The 15,538-nt window shown below is 37.5% G+C and overlaps 1 protein-coding gene across 1 annotated transcript in view; it reads left to right on the top strand.

Annotated features, from left to right (window-relative positions):
• The window catches only part of PHLDB2 (pleckstrin homology-like domain, family B, member 2), a 51,887-nt gene extending 36,905 nt beyond the window's left edge, over positions 1 to 14,982 (top strand). The window contains exons 11-18 of the mRNA XM_008937148.1: positions 1,644 to 1,784; positions 2,358 to 2,457; positions 8,273 to 8,480; positions 9,286 to 9,376; positions 9,838 to 9,984; positions 11,191 to 11,410; positions 14,025 to 14,110; positions 14,842 to 14,982. Coding sequence (XP_008935396.1) covers positions 1,644 to 1,784; positions 2,358 to 2,457; positions 8,273 to 8,480; positions 9,286 to 9,376; positions 9,838 to 9,984; positions 11,191 to 11,410; positions 14,025 to 14,110; positions 14,842 to 14,982 — 1,134 coding nt within the window. The remainder of the gene's footprint in view (positions 1 to 1,643; positions 1,785 to 2,357; positions 2,458 to 8,272; positions 8,481 to 9,285; positions 9,377 to 9,837; positions 9,985 to 11,190; positions 11,411 to 14,024; positions 14,111 to 14,841) is intronic.
• The last annotated feature ends 556 nt before the right edge of the window (positions 14,983 to 15,538 follow it).

The following is a 15,538-nucleotide window of genomic DNA, read 5'->3' as shown; positions in this document are numbered from 1 at the left end:
TTTTCTTTTTTTTTTTTTTTTTAATTTTTTTTATTGTATTTTTTTGTAATTCAGCATGTAACAAATTGACCCTAAAGCAAACTCTCATCTGCCAGTTACCAATTCAGACAACAGTTTAATAGTAAAGCCGAAGGACTGCTCCAGTTGTAAAGTGTCTTGATGATGTAGATGGGACTTTGAAGGACAAAAGACCTGAATGCTTATGACCCAAGCAGCAATAAGTGACAATCCTTGCCTGTTCAGTACTATAATTTAATGCACCTTTTGTAAATGGTCTGTGGACGTGCTTAACGATTACTTGATCAGTGGTGCTTAGGTGTTCGTTTTGTAGCTGCTTGTGTTTTTTTTCTTCCCTGTGAGGTTGTAGAAGTATATCTTGAATATTTGTGGGTAGCTTCTACTTAGCTATTCCAGAGAGTCTGTCCAGCCTGTGCCTTCTAGCTTACTCTCTCTTTTTCTCTTTCTTTGTGGTGTTTTTGCCCTTGTAATAACCATAGCAAATTTTGAATAAATGCCCTTTTAAAGCAATGGAATGATCTTATGAGTGTAAACCCACCTGACTTTGTGTTGCAATTAAGGAGCAACTAGTTTAGAATTTGGTATTTCTGTGCTGCTCTTGCAGCTCAATATACCTTGAGAACTGCAATACAACATGTCTCCTTTCCCGCTAAACGCTCCAACAAACACTGTGCTAAAACTAAAGCTTGTATGTGCCGTATCTTGTAAGCAATTCCAAAAAGAAAACTCTGTGTGTAATTTCTCTTTTTTCTATAAAGCTAAGATCACCTCTCTGTTCTGGATTTGTGTTTCCTCACTCTCTTTCTCCTCGCTCTATTGCTCAACTTCCATCAGTCCATTGGCCTGAGGTCATGGCTACTCATGTAGATCCTATTCCTTTATCTGATACACCTCCACCTCTGCCAGCTAAGAAACACCGCAGGCAACAACAGGTAACAGATTTAAAGCTGATAACTTGGGATTAGTTTGTTTGGTTTTGCTATGGTGGCCATGAAGTTGGTTTATGTGTGAAGTTTTTAGAGTCATATGAAGTTATTCGAGTCAAGCTGATCATACTTTCAGGGTGTTGCACTTTAAAGGCACTGCTCATTTAAAAATCAACACAATGCATTATATAATGTGACTGAACAAAAATTCCCCCTGTATAAACAATCTAGAGGCAAATACTAATATGTAGGGGCCATTTTAACTGTTAATTAAGCAATTAAGTACAAGTGGCTACATTTGAAACCCTCAGTTAATTTTTCATATACATTTGAGCAATGCCTCTCCTAAGCTATATTGGTTTTAAACCATCAATTCATTAGAATAACTTGTAAATAAATGTTTTACTTTGTTATTGGATTCCACTGGTACATTGGACTTATATTTTTTTAAAAAAATAGATACAGGAGCATGTGCACAAGATGTGCATATGAATTTAATGTATTTTCTTAGTCAGCCTTTTGAAGTGATAATTGTGGAAATTCTGGAAAGCACTGTGAAGCAGGAGGGTACTCTATATTTTACATTTCATTCTTTCAGGGAAGTTCCCAGACTGTTGCCTTCAGTATATTCCATATACAGTGTAACTTAGCAAGTAGGTCAATTCACTTTGTCAAAACTGTAACGAATCACATTTGAAGCATTTCAGAAATCTGGAAGAGAGAAAGAAGCAGCACAGGGAATGCACGTACATGAGTGATACTTTGCCTCGCAAGAAAACAACTCCATCTGTGTCACCGCACTTCAACAGTGCTACGCTTGGACGGAACGTTGCATCTAAAGTAGGTGGCTGCATGCTGTTATACTCCTCCACTGTCCACATAAAAACCTAGATTACATTAGGAGTACGGCTGGGTAGCACTGTAAGCATGATGTAACCCCCCCAATTCACATCTGGAATTGACTTTGAAAGAACTGCAGGTTTGCTAATGTAGGGGAATATACATGAAGCCTTCCGTACTTCCAGCCTTCATTCTGACCTCTGGAAATGCCATGCTGTAGTCAAGTAATCGTAAATGCATGGTTTCTGTCTCAGGGATTGGATTTTCAAGCTAGTTTAAGTTGATTCTAGAAACAAAACGAGTCTCTAAATGACAAATAGAAGGTTTGTGCGTAAAGTGAAAGTACTATTTGTTTTTGACGTGGTAAATCGACAGAGAGTAGGAAGGTGGCGATAATGCTTTGAAAACATTTTGGCCTAGTAGAGGCTGTGCATGACTAACATATGCATGGCTGAGTGATAGGACATGACGTTGACACCCATGACAAAGCAAGTTATTTTACGATTAGTTGCTGATGTAAAAAAAGAGTCTGGAAGTGTGGTTTTAAGCCCATATTTACAAACTTTCCTGCAGGGACATTTGCCATTAGGACAGAGCAACAGCTGTGGCAGCGTACTTCCTCACTGCCTGGCAACCATGACCAAAGAGGCAGAGTCAAGAAGGATGCACAGAGGTAAAAACCTTTTTATCTGGTTAATTTGTGTTTGAAGTCAGTGTTCAATTTTTTTAGGAAATAAGTCTGGAACTGATGTTGCTATAATCAACAAAGCTGTAAAATAAAAGTTTACTTCTTGGTAAAAAAAGAATGCTCTAAGTGCAATTTCAGATATCAGCAAAATAAGATGTTAAGTTTATGGTGTAGGTGCACATGTAGTTTTGAAGTACATTGTCACCAAATATAATCCAATAAACAGGAAAAGTAAATTGAAAAATAAATGTTGGGTTAGCTGGGTAATTTCTGTGAGTGATTTTGAGGCAATATTTTACATGTTGCTTTCTTTTTTATTTTTAATAATTCTTTTCATGTTGTGGTCTTAGAAATTATTTTTTACGGGCATATATTTTTGCCTGGACAAATTCCTCAGGAGGAGGTACCTTTGGGACTCTGTAACTGTGTTATTACGAGTGCTTTAAAATATTTGGGCTACAAAATGGGGAAGGAGAGAAGTGAACTATCATGGATAGATAGCTGCATTTTTGTAATAGGGATACAGCAATTTTGAATCCAAAAGAAAGTTGCATCTTTGAAATATGGTCTCATAGGCTATGGGATTCTGTGTCTGTTGTATGTTAGCTTGACTTGATACACTTAATTTCTGCTTTAACAAGATGCATTATTCATAAGTGCCCTATCTTAAAACGGAGTCGTTCCTCAGTGCCATCTGTCAGATTTTTTTTCTGGCATCTGTATCATTCTATCAGAGTAAGTGCAAGAGGTCCTTACATAAAGTTGCACTGACCAAGCCTGAGCTGAGATAGGATCCATCCTGTTGTTATCGGACTTGTCAGAGCTAGCAGCTGTTAAAGGTCAAAGAGGATGACTAAGGTCAGCCATATGCACCAAAATGACTCAATACAGGGAGGGAACGAGGCTGCTGACAAAGGATCATGACTTAACAATATTCACTTTGTAGAGCTGATCCAGTTGTGAATTTGTTGTTTTTAAGTTTTAGTTACGCAGCAGGCTTCCCACAAACCTACTGTGTTGTGGTTACTTTATCTTAAAGTATTTCAGATCTGATACAAAAGGTGTTTCATACTCAGCTTGGCAAGCTTCTCTGATGTAACGTGTGTGCAGATGTGCAATAGCTTGAGAGTATGTTCAGACTCATTCTGTTGTTGTGCAGAAAACACGTTTCAGTATGAAAATCAGTAAGTATATTTTGGCTACATTTGACAATTAATTTTTAAAAGTTCTAACTATTTGAGTGGAAATACTAAACTATGAGGAAAGCTTTAATTTGTACTGGGAAAGAGAACAGTGCTAAATGACCTTTTTCTGCAACACCAGCTCTGCCAAGGGGAAATAAGGCTGCTGACAGGTGCTTTACTTTAGCTGTCACAGGGTTTGCAAAGGAAGAGACCAAGTCAAAACACAAAGGGTATGGGAGGGCAAGGATTGTGTATGGCTTATCTCTCTTATTAGTGAAAGGTTTATTCCCATTGTGTTCAACATGGAGTTTCCTAAATATACTGCTGTTGGAGAAGCTTGAAGATTGTAACAGGTTTCTCTTGCTCTGAAGTCCCATGTTTCTATGTTGAGGAAAGCTTATTTGCTTTGATAACACACCACAGAAATTTTTGCAGGGCTCTTTCTGCACCACAGTGCAGAACTGAGGAAGGACAGAGATGTCCAGGTCAGGTGGCTAGAGTCAGATCCTAGATTGTTTCCATCCAACGATACAAAAGAGCCAGAGAAACAGTCTTCAGGCACCTTTCGTTTAGCCTTTTAGACACAGCTGTAGTGAATGTCATGGTACAAGCAGCAAAGGGATTGGTTTCAGCTTGGTGTGATTTCCGGTCTCCCCTACCACCTTAGACCCACACTCAGCGTTTGGTGGAAAACCAAAATTTTCTTCAAAGCCATGAGTAAGGAAAGTACATTTCTGTGGGACAGTGAGATTTGGGAAATGTTTTGAATATAGTGTAGTACTTAAACATACCACACAGTACAACTGAAATGGAACACTATTGTCAGGTAAAATTCTGAAATCTTAACTGGCTTCTACTAAAATTAGTAGCATGTGAATCTATGTAAATAAGATTAATTTCAACAGACATCCTTAAATACATCATTATAAACCAAGCCAAATGTCATGTTAGTGGACATCCTTGGTGATATTCTTTTATTCCATCATTCTGTGATAAATGTTTTTTATATAATAAATACACTGTATTTCGTAGAAAAACATTCCAGAGTAGATTAGGTTTCCCTTTTCAGTCTAAGTGAATATTTTGGAGTAAGTTTTTCTACCATATCAGTGGAACTTTACAAATGTATAGATGCTGTTTATACTGATAAACGTGCTCACTTCTCTTCCTGCTTCAAAAATTATTCACCTAAAATAGCTGAAGAATAGGAAAAAATTGTTCTCAAGTTGTCATGTGTACTGAGCCTCACTGACTGCAGGATGAATTCCAGAAGGGAAGAGGAAATGGTTAGCTGGGAGTTCAGATGTAAGACCAGACACACCAGTTTGTATTGTTTCTAAACTCTATGGAAAGAGGCAAGGTGTATATGTACAAACCAATTATATGCTTTTCAAAGCAGCTAAGCAGTTTGCCTTTTTTTTTTGTTTATTCTTTGTTTTTGTTTTTGTTTTTGTTTTTCACTCTTATCAAACTCAGGAAAGGCCAGAAAAGGTATGAAAACATCCCTTTACCTGGCTGTATCAATCATTGTCATGTTTGGCAAAAGTACCAACTGAATCAGCACTGTCAAGTAGTTCCCAAAATTTTGAAAACTTTAAAATCATTGTTAGATAATGATAGCACTTCAAAAATTCTTTTTTTCCTGCTCTCAAATAACCTGTCACAACAAAACTTCTGATTAATGCTAATATCTGCAGAGGTACAGCTTTGTGATGGACTAATTTTTGGCTTCTTCAATCCTAGCCACACAAGTAGAGCAGAAAATTTAGAAATCCTTGCAGATCTGTGGGTGACAATGACAAGGTAGACAGACTTGGGCTTCCTACTTTGGCATGTGTCCATACAAAATAAATGTATCTTGACATGTTAATGACAATCTTTATAAAAAAAAAAGAAAAAAATTAGAAATAAGAGAAAATATAATGTGATTTTTTTTTTTTAAATTAAATACTGGTTGGTCTGTTTGGTTTTTTTTAACATACTTGACAGTGCCACTTTCTATAACAGCTTTGACTTACAGTTCTGACCTCAACATAATTTTGTGGTGGTATTTTTGTGACTCTGCAATAACAACTTTGGAATATATTTTTTTTAACTGTATTACTTTATGCATATTTGCAGTATTTTGCCTAACAGTATGGCTTTAATGGTGTTAAGTTTACTGTTTTACTAGAGATAATACAACAAGAAACATTTTAGCTCTTGTATCATCTTAGACTTGGCTGATGCAAATCTTGGCTTGTAGGAAACTTTCAGAGAAGTGCTGGATCTTAGAAGGAGTCTAATATTTTTAAATGCATGTTCTATGAATAGGCACCTGAGCAGTTAAAAATTCCTTAAGCAATAGATTATGTCTACATGATGTGCAAGTGTGGTTGTAATGGAGGCAGATGAGTTGTGAGGCTTCTCAGTGCTGGTACCCAGCTGACTCTCAGCTTTGAACTGCCTGTTGCTTAGAGCATGAGGAGAAAAGCAAAGCATCATGTTATGCTTTCTTTTCTGTGAATGCATTTCATTTTGCAACCTAATGAGTGTATAATTCTTGTAGTGTTTAATGACATTTAAATGATTACATAAATTTTACTGATAAATGTTTTATTTAAAAAATGGGTTCTTTATCTTTATGGAAAGTTGACTTTCCATTAGGAGGGTGTTTGTAAATTAACTGTCTTTCTCTGTTCCTTTTAGATGGGTTTATTTTTCAGTGAAATATAAGGTGTGGAATTAAGATTTCTGAGAAGACAAGGTTTTGCAAAGGGCTCAATAGGAAAGCATGCATTTGAATGAAATTCTTTCAGTAATTTATTTTTTCTTTCTTTCCGTAATTAATAATTTATAACCATTTCACAGGGGCAATTAGTCATTCCAAAGGTACAAGTGTGAAAGGTAATTGCTTATCTGCAACAACAGCAGCATTTGCTGTAATAATGGGTAAAAAAGCCAAACTGCACATGTGAATCACTAACAGAATTGTGTTGTGTGATGCTATTATCTATGCTGAGTTGTATTTGTGTCCCTTTTGTCTCTTTTACTAATTGCTGCAACTGAACTTTTATTGAAATTTAGTGTTCTTTCAAATGACAAGTAAATCCAATTAGTTCCTTAGAAACCAGCTTTAATGGTCTGTGAGAAACCTTTGTATGGTACAGAGGGGAGAAAGGAAGAAAGGGGAAACTATATGCCTTGAAAATGCTTGTAGAGTATGATTTCCTTAACAATATCCTTTAATTATTCAGCTGCAGTCATGGTTTTCAGATACCTTTTGGAAAATATTATAGCCTTTCCAAGGCAGAGCTGCAGTTGTTGGCTCCCTGAACTGGGACTCTCCCCTCTCCAGCATGGCAACAAATACCAGACAGTAACCTTGTATGTGCAGGCAGAGAATGAGAATAAGGCAGGAAAATATTCTCACCTTAAGCATGTTTTCCTAACCTCAGTGTCTTAGTGGCATCTAGTAAAAAGTTTTATCTGGACTTTGTTGCATTTCTACCTGAGTCTGTGTTAAATATGTGGGATGTCAGTGGCTGCCTTCCTGTACAAATGGGAGATTTTCATGTAGTCTAACAGTCCTTCCTAATCTCCTGCTCTGTAACCACTTCAGGTTTTAGGCGAGGAATGTGCAGAGACTGTTATAAACTCGACTGAGTATCAGAACTGTAATAAATTCTCACTTCTTGCACAGATTGGAGGAAAAGAGGAGCAATGCACTTGTATTTGTAAACATATAGATTAAACAAACCTTAAAAGGGCACTGTAAAATAACTTCAGTTAAAATGACAGCTGTCATGCTGCTCTCCTCTTCATCAGGCAAGCTCAGCAACCTCTCTGTGAGCTGTATAAATACTGTTATGTTATTTAGAAAGAGCAACCCGGGCATGAGATAAAAATAATTCTGAAGAAATAGTTTTTAAAGGAGACATAGCCAAACAAAGTTCACTGTGTTCAAGAGGCATGGCTTTTCAGAAAGGATGATTTTGTGGAAAAATAACAATGCAAAGAACTTCAATGTTGCATAAAACTTTTTTTACTTTGCATTGAGCTATAGGGATCTACTTCAGTCATGTAGGTTGAACTGCAGCTTCAAAACTCCAGGAACCTCTTCAAAACCTCTACACTAGCAACTGTGATGATGTGACAAGTAGCCTATATTATTTTGTTTGACACTAAAAGCCTGACTTGAAGTTACCAGAAGGCAAAGTTCCCCAAACAGACAAAAAGTAATCCATGCTCAGTAAAATCAACCAAACAAGTACACAAGACCAATGACTATCAGAACTTTTTTTAGCTGAATTTTAGCTGCATTGCTTTCCAGATTGGGCCTAATTTAAATTTTAGAATAAAAACTTCATTCAAATTAAGTTTTCATAATACACATATAACAATGTATATTGAAAAGTCAGACATCTTAATGTGCATAGTTTGTGCCTGTCATAGATAAGCCAGGTATTTAAAGGTTTTATTTCAGTTATGATTAACTTGTGAAATCAATAGTTACACTGTGGTACCTTGGTCATAGTGAAGACTGAGGTGATGTTCAAAATGCTTGTGCTGCTAACACGTTATGTTTGGGTCCCAAAATTTCTGTGTAAAATAAACGTTTCCCCTGTACTCTGTAGGGTATAACCATCAGCGTATCTGTGAAAACCAAAGGCAGAAGTCTCCTGAATTCTACAGCAGAACAGCATCCGAATCAAACGTATATTTGAATAGTTTCCATTACCCAGATCGTAGTTACAAGGATCATGGTTTTGATACATTAAGCTTAGACAGTTCTGACAGTATGGAGACAAGCATATCTGCATGCTCACCAGATAACATTTCCAGGTAAATCTTCTTTCTTTCTGAGGTGGTAGTGTTCATAAGGTTATAATGGAAAAAGAGAATCTGTCCTTGTTTTTGCTATGATAATGTGAATGATGATAACTGGTCAAGAAAATTTAAGATCTTTAGGCATATATGTAGTATTTGTGTAACCCTTCATAATCAGGTTTAACTATTATCTCACCTGTGCATTTAAAGGTGGAAAATAAAAATACGGAAATATAAGTGATAATGTTGAAGGCCACAGAGAAATCAGTGTCAGGTCTGAAGTGATGAAGCTGTTGATGCTTTTTTTTCAGAGTGGGCAATAGCTGAGCTTCCTTCCCAGGTCACTACAGGGAAGGAATTTCCTGTGATAAGAAATTTCTCAAAGAGATCTGCTGGTGATGAAGTACAACTGTTCTGCAAGTCCAGCGTGTTAACTGACGAGAGCCTTATGCTCAAACACATAGAGCTCCTCTGGTGTCCTTTTTGCCCTTTCCTCTCTCCTCTCTGGGAGACGTGAGGTTACTATGTAACCACATCCTTCCATATTCTGCATCAGGGAGAAGATGACAGATCACAGGGGACTGTCAAGATGCATTTTTAGTCACTCATTTAGTCACTCAGGTCTCCATTTTTCACAACTCTGTGTGTGGAATGCATACAGAGACCATACCATATACTTTATACATCATTTTTGTTAGTGCCTACTGCATTGAATTGGGTCAGAACAGTATCAACTACATCTTAAACTGTCTAATGTTGGACTGTAAAATATGTCTTTAAATACCAATTTTTTTTTTTTTTTTTTTTTTTTTTTGTGCAGTGCTAGCACTTCAAACGTTGCAAGAATAGAAGAGATGGAGAGACTTCTGAAACAAGCTCATGCTGAAAAGACTAGGCTGCTTGAGAGCAGGGTAAGCATAATTTCATGAGTAAAACTAAGAATGGGCATGCTACATAATATCCTCCTAAATGCAACATTGGACCCTAGGTAGTTTATAACTAATAGACACTTAAAAAATTACCTCTCCCTGCCTTAGTTTTGCCTGGTTTCACCCTCATGCTACATCTTTGAGTCTGGATGCAATAGCTGCTGTCTCAGTGGGTGAGCTGATGGCAAAATCCCATCAGGAGCTAGGTCAGCATTGCTCCTACACCTGCTAGGAGAGCTGCTTAAAAAGAACCTTCAGTTCTAGAGAGATAATATTTGCAATTCTAATTCTCAGTCCACTTTGGATATATACTTCTGCCTACATAAAAGGCAAAAGGGATTTAGTCCTAGCTTAGAATTACATTACCAACTACAGTTTCACATATAGTCCTGCATGTGCAGGAATTTATATTTAAATATAAAATTTAAATTTATAATATTTAGGAACGGGAGATGGAAGCTAAAAAACGAGCTCTGGAAGAAGAGAAGCGCCGCAGGGAGCAACTGGAGAAAAGATTGGAAGAAGAAACTAGCCAAAGGCAAAAATTAATTGAAAAGGAAGTCAAAATACGTGAAAAACAAAGAGCACAGGTGAGAAATGTGACATGAAATGTTTTTAAGTGTAAGACTTCCCCTTGATGTACAGAAAGGACTAAGTGATTTTTTTTAGAATTTTTTAGCCTGAACATCAGAAATTTGTGAGTATTTTAACTGTATATATAAGCCATTGATGGATTTTTTCTTTAATACATAAAACATCTTGAAATGTGAATTGTCACAAATATTTCATGTGGGGAAAAAAGAAAAAAAAAAAAAAAAAAAAACCAACAAAAAAACAGATGAAGCTTTTCCAGCCACCTTTGCACTTGCCAAGGCTGATGCCAGCTTGTATCACACATGACTGTATAATTTTTAGAAGGTTGCCAGGAGTTCTTTTGGCAACACACCTCCCATTGCTCCAAGAGGTTCTTGAGAATGCAGTGAGGGCAAGTCTGTATGATATATGACTCGCAGTGGGATTTAACAGGCTAACTATAGGCATGGAGCAAGGGGAATTAGATTCTCCAGGTCACTGACATCTCTGGAGACAGAGGAGAGAGTGGGAGATGCTCCTTTCATGGGTCATTCAAAGCACCTAAATTCAGCTTCTGTTCTGAATCACACTCTGATGTAACCTCTGTCTGCCTTGACTGCTGCAGGAGCATTGGGAGATTTGTCTTCTCTGTTTAAAATGGGGGTGGGCAGGGGATGATGGTGTTTGTGAATGTGTGTGTGTGTGTGTGCATAAACCCTCCAGGCACAGCAATATCTCTGTGAAACTACCTAGTGATTACAGTTCACTCTCATTATTAATTTTTCCTCTAAAAAATACATGTAGCAGTAAAATGTTAATAAGATATGTGTAGAGAGTACCTAGCCCAGAGAAATAAAATGTAAATGAAGTTCTTACACTTCATCTAAAGCAGCAACACACCTTTACATTTAATTAATGTGTTATTTCTAAAGCAACCTTTCCATGCTGTGCCTGTGTTTTACCACCTTACCAACTGATGATTTCAAGAAACTCCTATGCTCTAATCTGGCTTTTATAAAGTTATCTAACACTTTGTAAAGGTTACAAGATTTAAGGATTTTTCTTTTAAAGAAAAGTAGTTTTGCAGTGAAAGCTCTTTATTTGTCTTACATTCACTCTCGGAATCTATGGACAGTTTGCAGTTATATCTCTGCAGCAGAAAGAGTGAAGGAGAAGTTAAGACTTCTGTTAAAGATAATCTGGTTTTCTTTTCTTTACTGTAGGCCCGTCCCTTGACTCGCTATTTGCCCATTAGAAAGGAAGACTTTGACCTGAGAAGCCACATTGAAACAGCTGGGCACAACATAGAGACCTGTTACCACGTCTCCCTCACAGAGAAGACCTGCCGAGGCTTTCTGATTAAAATGGGAGGAAAAATTAAAACATGGAAAAAACGATGGTTTGTTTTTGACAGAAACAAGAGAACTTTTACTTATTATGCAGGTAGGTTGCAGGGTCACTGCTAGGGCACATCTGTCCTTCTGTTTTCCTATCAGCCTCAGCTGAACTATGAACATCATGTGATCCCTTCCCTGTAGTGTTCAGTCCTAACGCCAGGTGAGGCAGAAATAAGTACAACAGAGAAAAGGAGAGATGTGGATAGGCAAGAGGAAAAAATGGAAGTTCATCAGGTTCCTAGTACACAGAATAATGGCTGCACAAAATGTATTTGTAAATACTATATACTTCACCCAATGACAGAATGATTTCTTGCACTCATCATACAAGAATATAATTTCTTAAACTTGCCATGAAAATGAAATAGAACACTTCTGCAGTCCCATTGCTTGATGTGCTGGAAAGTCTTACAGGAAATGAAATGTACAGGAGTAGATTTCTTGAGTTTGCCATATTTTGAGAGCCTAAGGAATTTCAAATGAACACCAAGCAAGACTCTAAAGAGGTTTCTCTACACTAAGTTGTGTTATACAAAATCTGGAGCCATTATAAACATTACATTAATTTGTTATCTTGAGGTAAACCTGGAAATTTGTAATTTAAGAACATATATGTTTCTGCAGTGGCTGTGCAAATCTACATGTTTGACTTGGAAGTTTCCTCATAAGGAACTTAAACTTGATGGTAGGGTAATGCATTGCTCAGTTCATCTTTTAAAAACATATATGAATGTATAACATTAATTCATTACATACCTACTGAATATTTCTTGCTAGTTTGCATTAATACTATGAAGAATGTGACTTTTTTTTGTCATATTCTTAAATCTGGTTTATTGGTTAGCAGGCCCTGTAACATTACAGTAGTGTTCCTGTTAATAGTTAACAGCTTCTGATTTGAGTACAGTAGAGTTGCCATAATGCAATTTTGGTTACCAAAGAAAACTTTTCATATTGTCTCAAGGACTCCAGCCAACAAACGTTTGTTTGTTTGTATGAGGAAGGATCTGTCTAGATCTTTAGATATATAGTAGACTTTCAAAATATATATTGCTGCTATAAATGCAGAGTAATTGAACTCCAAGTGAATATACTGGTATACTGTCTTAGTTCTGCCAGTGTACTGAACAAAGAACTTACCCTAAAGTCTGACAGTGTAGCACAGCCACTGAAGCCACTGCTCTTTCTGACCTGAAGCATACAGGGAACTCTGCAAAGACTGTTGTGAAGGCAGCCTGTGGGTACCTGAAATGCTCTTGTGACCAAGACCCCAGGTGGGGCTTGAAAGGAAAGTGGACCACTGTTTGCTTGTACTGCGTAGCCAGTATTTGTATAGTATTGCATTTAGCATAATATAGTATAATGTGTGCTATAATATGATGATCTTATACCTCAGTACCTCTACTGGTCCCCTGGGAGCTGGCAGGGAGACTCCCAGCACTATGTTGTTTGGTCTCTGCAGTTCCTTTTTCCTGTCACATGCAGCTACTGATAGGATGTAAGCTGAGTCTCGTGAATGCTCAGAATGACAGCAGAGTCTCTCATGGGACAAATAAAGATCTTCTGCATGACTGTTCAGTGTTAAGGTGATACTATCTTGGGGTCAGAAGGCATTATATTCCCTTAAAATAAAAGCATTGGGTATGGCAGGAAGTTTTCCCTTCAGTGGTCACATGCAGGTGTGATACTTAACACCCTCTGGGATTATTTAACAATTTCTCTTCCACTGCAGGAAAACAGAAGGTACTGTAGATCTTTATCTGCCGTGTTCCTTTTTCTTGTGAAACGTTATAGTGGTGACTGTTAAGATGTTAAGTTCACAATCTGTATCCTCCTTGCCCTAAACTCTAGCTAATGCTGGGTCAAAAGGCAGTATCAGAAGATATCTAAAATAGGTTAGAATTGACCCCCTGCAAGTGTCTGCTTTTTTCCATTGCCTTTAAAGGAAGATTAATTCAACTGGGTCTTCACTGGTGATATACAAATTTAAGTGAGAAGACTCCTGCCCTGCATTTCAGCTTTGCTGTGGTGGGATATTCATACCAGAGACACAGTACCACTGGCTAACAACCTACCCCTCTTAGCAGCCTTCCTGGTGTAACTGTCTATTCAGGTATTCGTACCTCAGGTGCTCTGAAGCAAACAGGGAGTTCCCTTTTCCAGCTAGTAAGTACAAGCACAAATGATGTTCCAATGTAGATCTTTAGCCATCAAATTTTATTTCAAATATTCTTATTATAACAGTTTTCCTTTGAAGGCAAACTGTAGGTCCTAGCCTGTGAGCTATGTGAAGTCTGGCTGGCTTTCATGGAATTGGAAGGTGGATGTATCTCAAAGACAAAGACATTGGTCCTTCTGTTAATTAATGCTGGCCAAATGTTCACTTCAGTGAAGGGAGTGACTTACAAATAGATGAGGAAATTGAAAAAGCTTTATTTCCTGGGAAACCGCATAGAAAAGAAACATATTAAAGTAGGAAATGCATCCCTCAACAAAACCAAGTAACTAGTGACAGGTTGAAGGTTGCAGTGGGATTTCTCAAGCAGAAGTGTTAACCCAGTTACCTATCTGCTGAACATACACGGAAATGCAAATTAAGCTTTTGCTTCTTGAAGTCTGTTCATTTCAGTTCTCAAGTCATTCTCTCTTTTCCATTTTAGACAAACATGAAACTAAACTAAAAGGTGTAATATATTTTCAAGCTATTGAAGAAGTCTATTATGATCACCTAAAGAACGCATATAAGGTAAACTTTGTTATCACTGTTTTAACTGACCACCACCTAGTAGTATGCCAAGTAAAGCCAAAAGGACAGCTGACATTATCAGAAAAAACAAGAAAACAGAAAAAAAAAAAAAAAAACACAAAACTGAAGTGGAGGAAAAGAAAAATGAAGCAAGAGCAGTGACTAGCACTGTTTTGTTTTGTTTGGTTGTTTTATACTGATGAAAGCAGAGATATAAGTACCTGCCTGCTAAGTGGGATTTGCTGCAATGAATTCCTTAGTCGTAGCAGGACCAATGAAACCAGTGGTTTTGGCAAATCAAGGGATGTGTCTATCAGAGGGAGAGAATTAACCAGCAGCTCACGGCATCCCCTGCCTCTCACCTATAATTTAAATGAGCTGCAAACCAGCTGAATACAGCCTTGGCATGTGGATTTGTGAAAGACAAGGCATTTTTGACTACCAGACAAAGTGAGTGAGTTAGTTATTTGGGCACAAAACAACAGTTTGGGGCCCTGTAGTACTATGTAAGAGTGGAAATGGATTATAAAGAATGTTTATGTTGGATACAAACACTTGAAACACATCCTTGCTTCCAGTGCTGCAACGTATGGACACAGTGGTACAGCCGTCTGTGTTTTGTCTTTCACCTGAACCCTATCGTAAATCCCCCTGTAAGGGATTTCACTTCTGGTACCAATAAGTGGCTTTGATTTCATTCTTTTTATATGCTCCTTCCTGTTTTATTTTAGAGTCCCAACCCGTTGCTCACTTTCAGTGTGAAGACCCACGACCGGATATACTACATGGTCGCTCCTTCTCCAGAAGCCATGAGGATATGGATGGATGTTATCGTTACGGGCGCTGAAGGCTACACCCACTTCATGTTGTAACAGAAGGGGGCAGTAGGGCAGACTGCAATAACGTCACGTGTGAAGTTAGCCATACGTAGTGAACTCTGAAAAGCCAGTGAATATGCTTGAAATGTCCTCCTTATGATGTGCTCCCAAAACCTCAGAAAGAGAAGGGGTTACCAATGCATTGAAAAGGGGGGTTGTTACTTGTTTTAGTAGATCAGTTATAGGAAAGAAAGAGGTAAAGCTGTTGAGAGAATCGTAGTGCTCCAAAATGGATAATTTTAATTACAGCGTCTTGGTTCAATGATGATTTTCCACAAATTCTCATATGGAGAATGTCTTCATAAACTCACACTAAACAGATTACAAATATGTGTGTTCTCATCAGTATGCAAAAATTCTAGTATTGGAACAAAAAGGTGTAATAAGCATATATTTTAATATGCAGCATTTGACATTTATAGATGATTAGGCGACTTTTTAAAACTTTTATTCAAGTATTTTATAAAAATATAACAAAAAGGCAACCCTAGGGAACACACTATTCTTGCCTTAGTAGTTAAGTATTACAGTGGAGCCAAAGAGTTATACG

The sequence above is a fragment of the Merops nubicus genome, unplaced genomic scaffold (assembly GCF_000691845.1).
Source record: "Merops nubicus isolate BGI_N331 unplaced genomic scaffold, ASM69184v1 scaffold28753, whole genome shotgun sequence".
In the NCBI taxonomy this organism is placed as follows: Eukaryota; Metazoa; Chordata; class Aves; order Coraciiformes; family Meropidae; genus Merops; species Merops nubicus.
The sequence above is the reverse complement of the archived record's forward strand: the minus strand, read 5'-3'. Positions and strand labels throughout refer to the sequence as shown.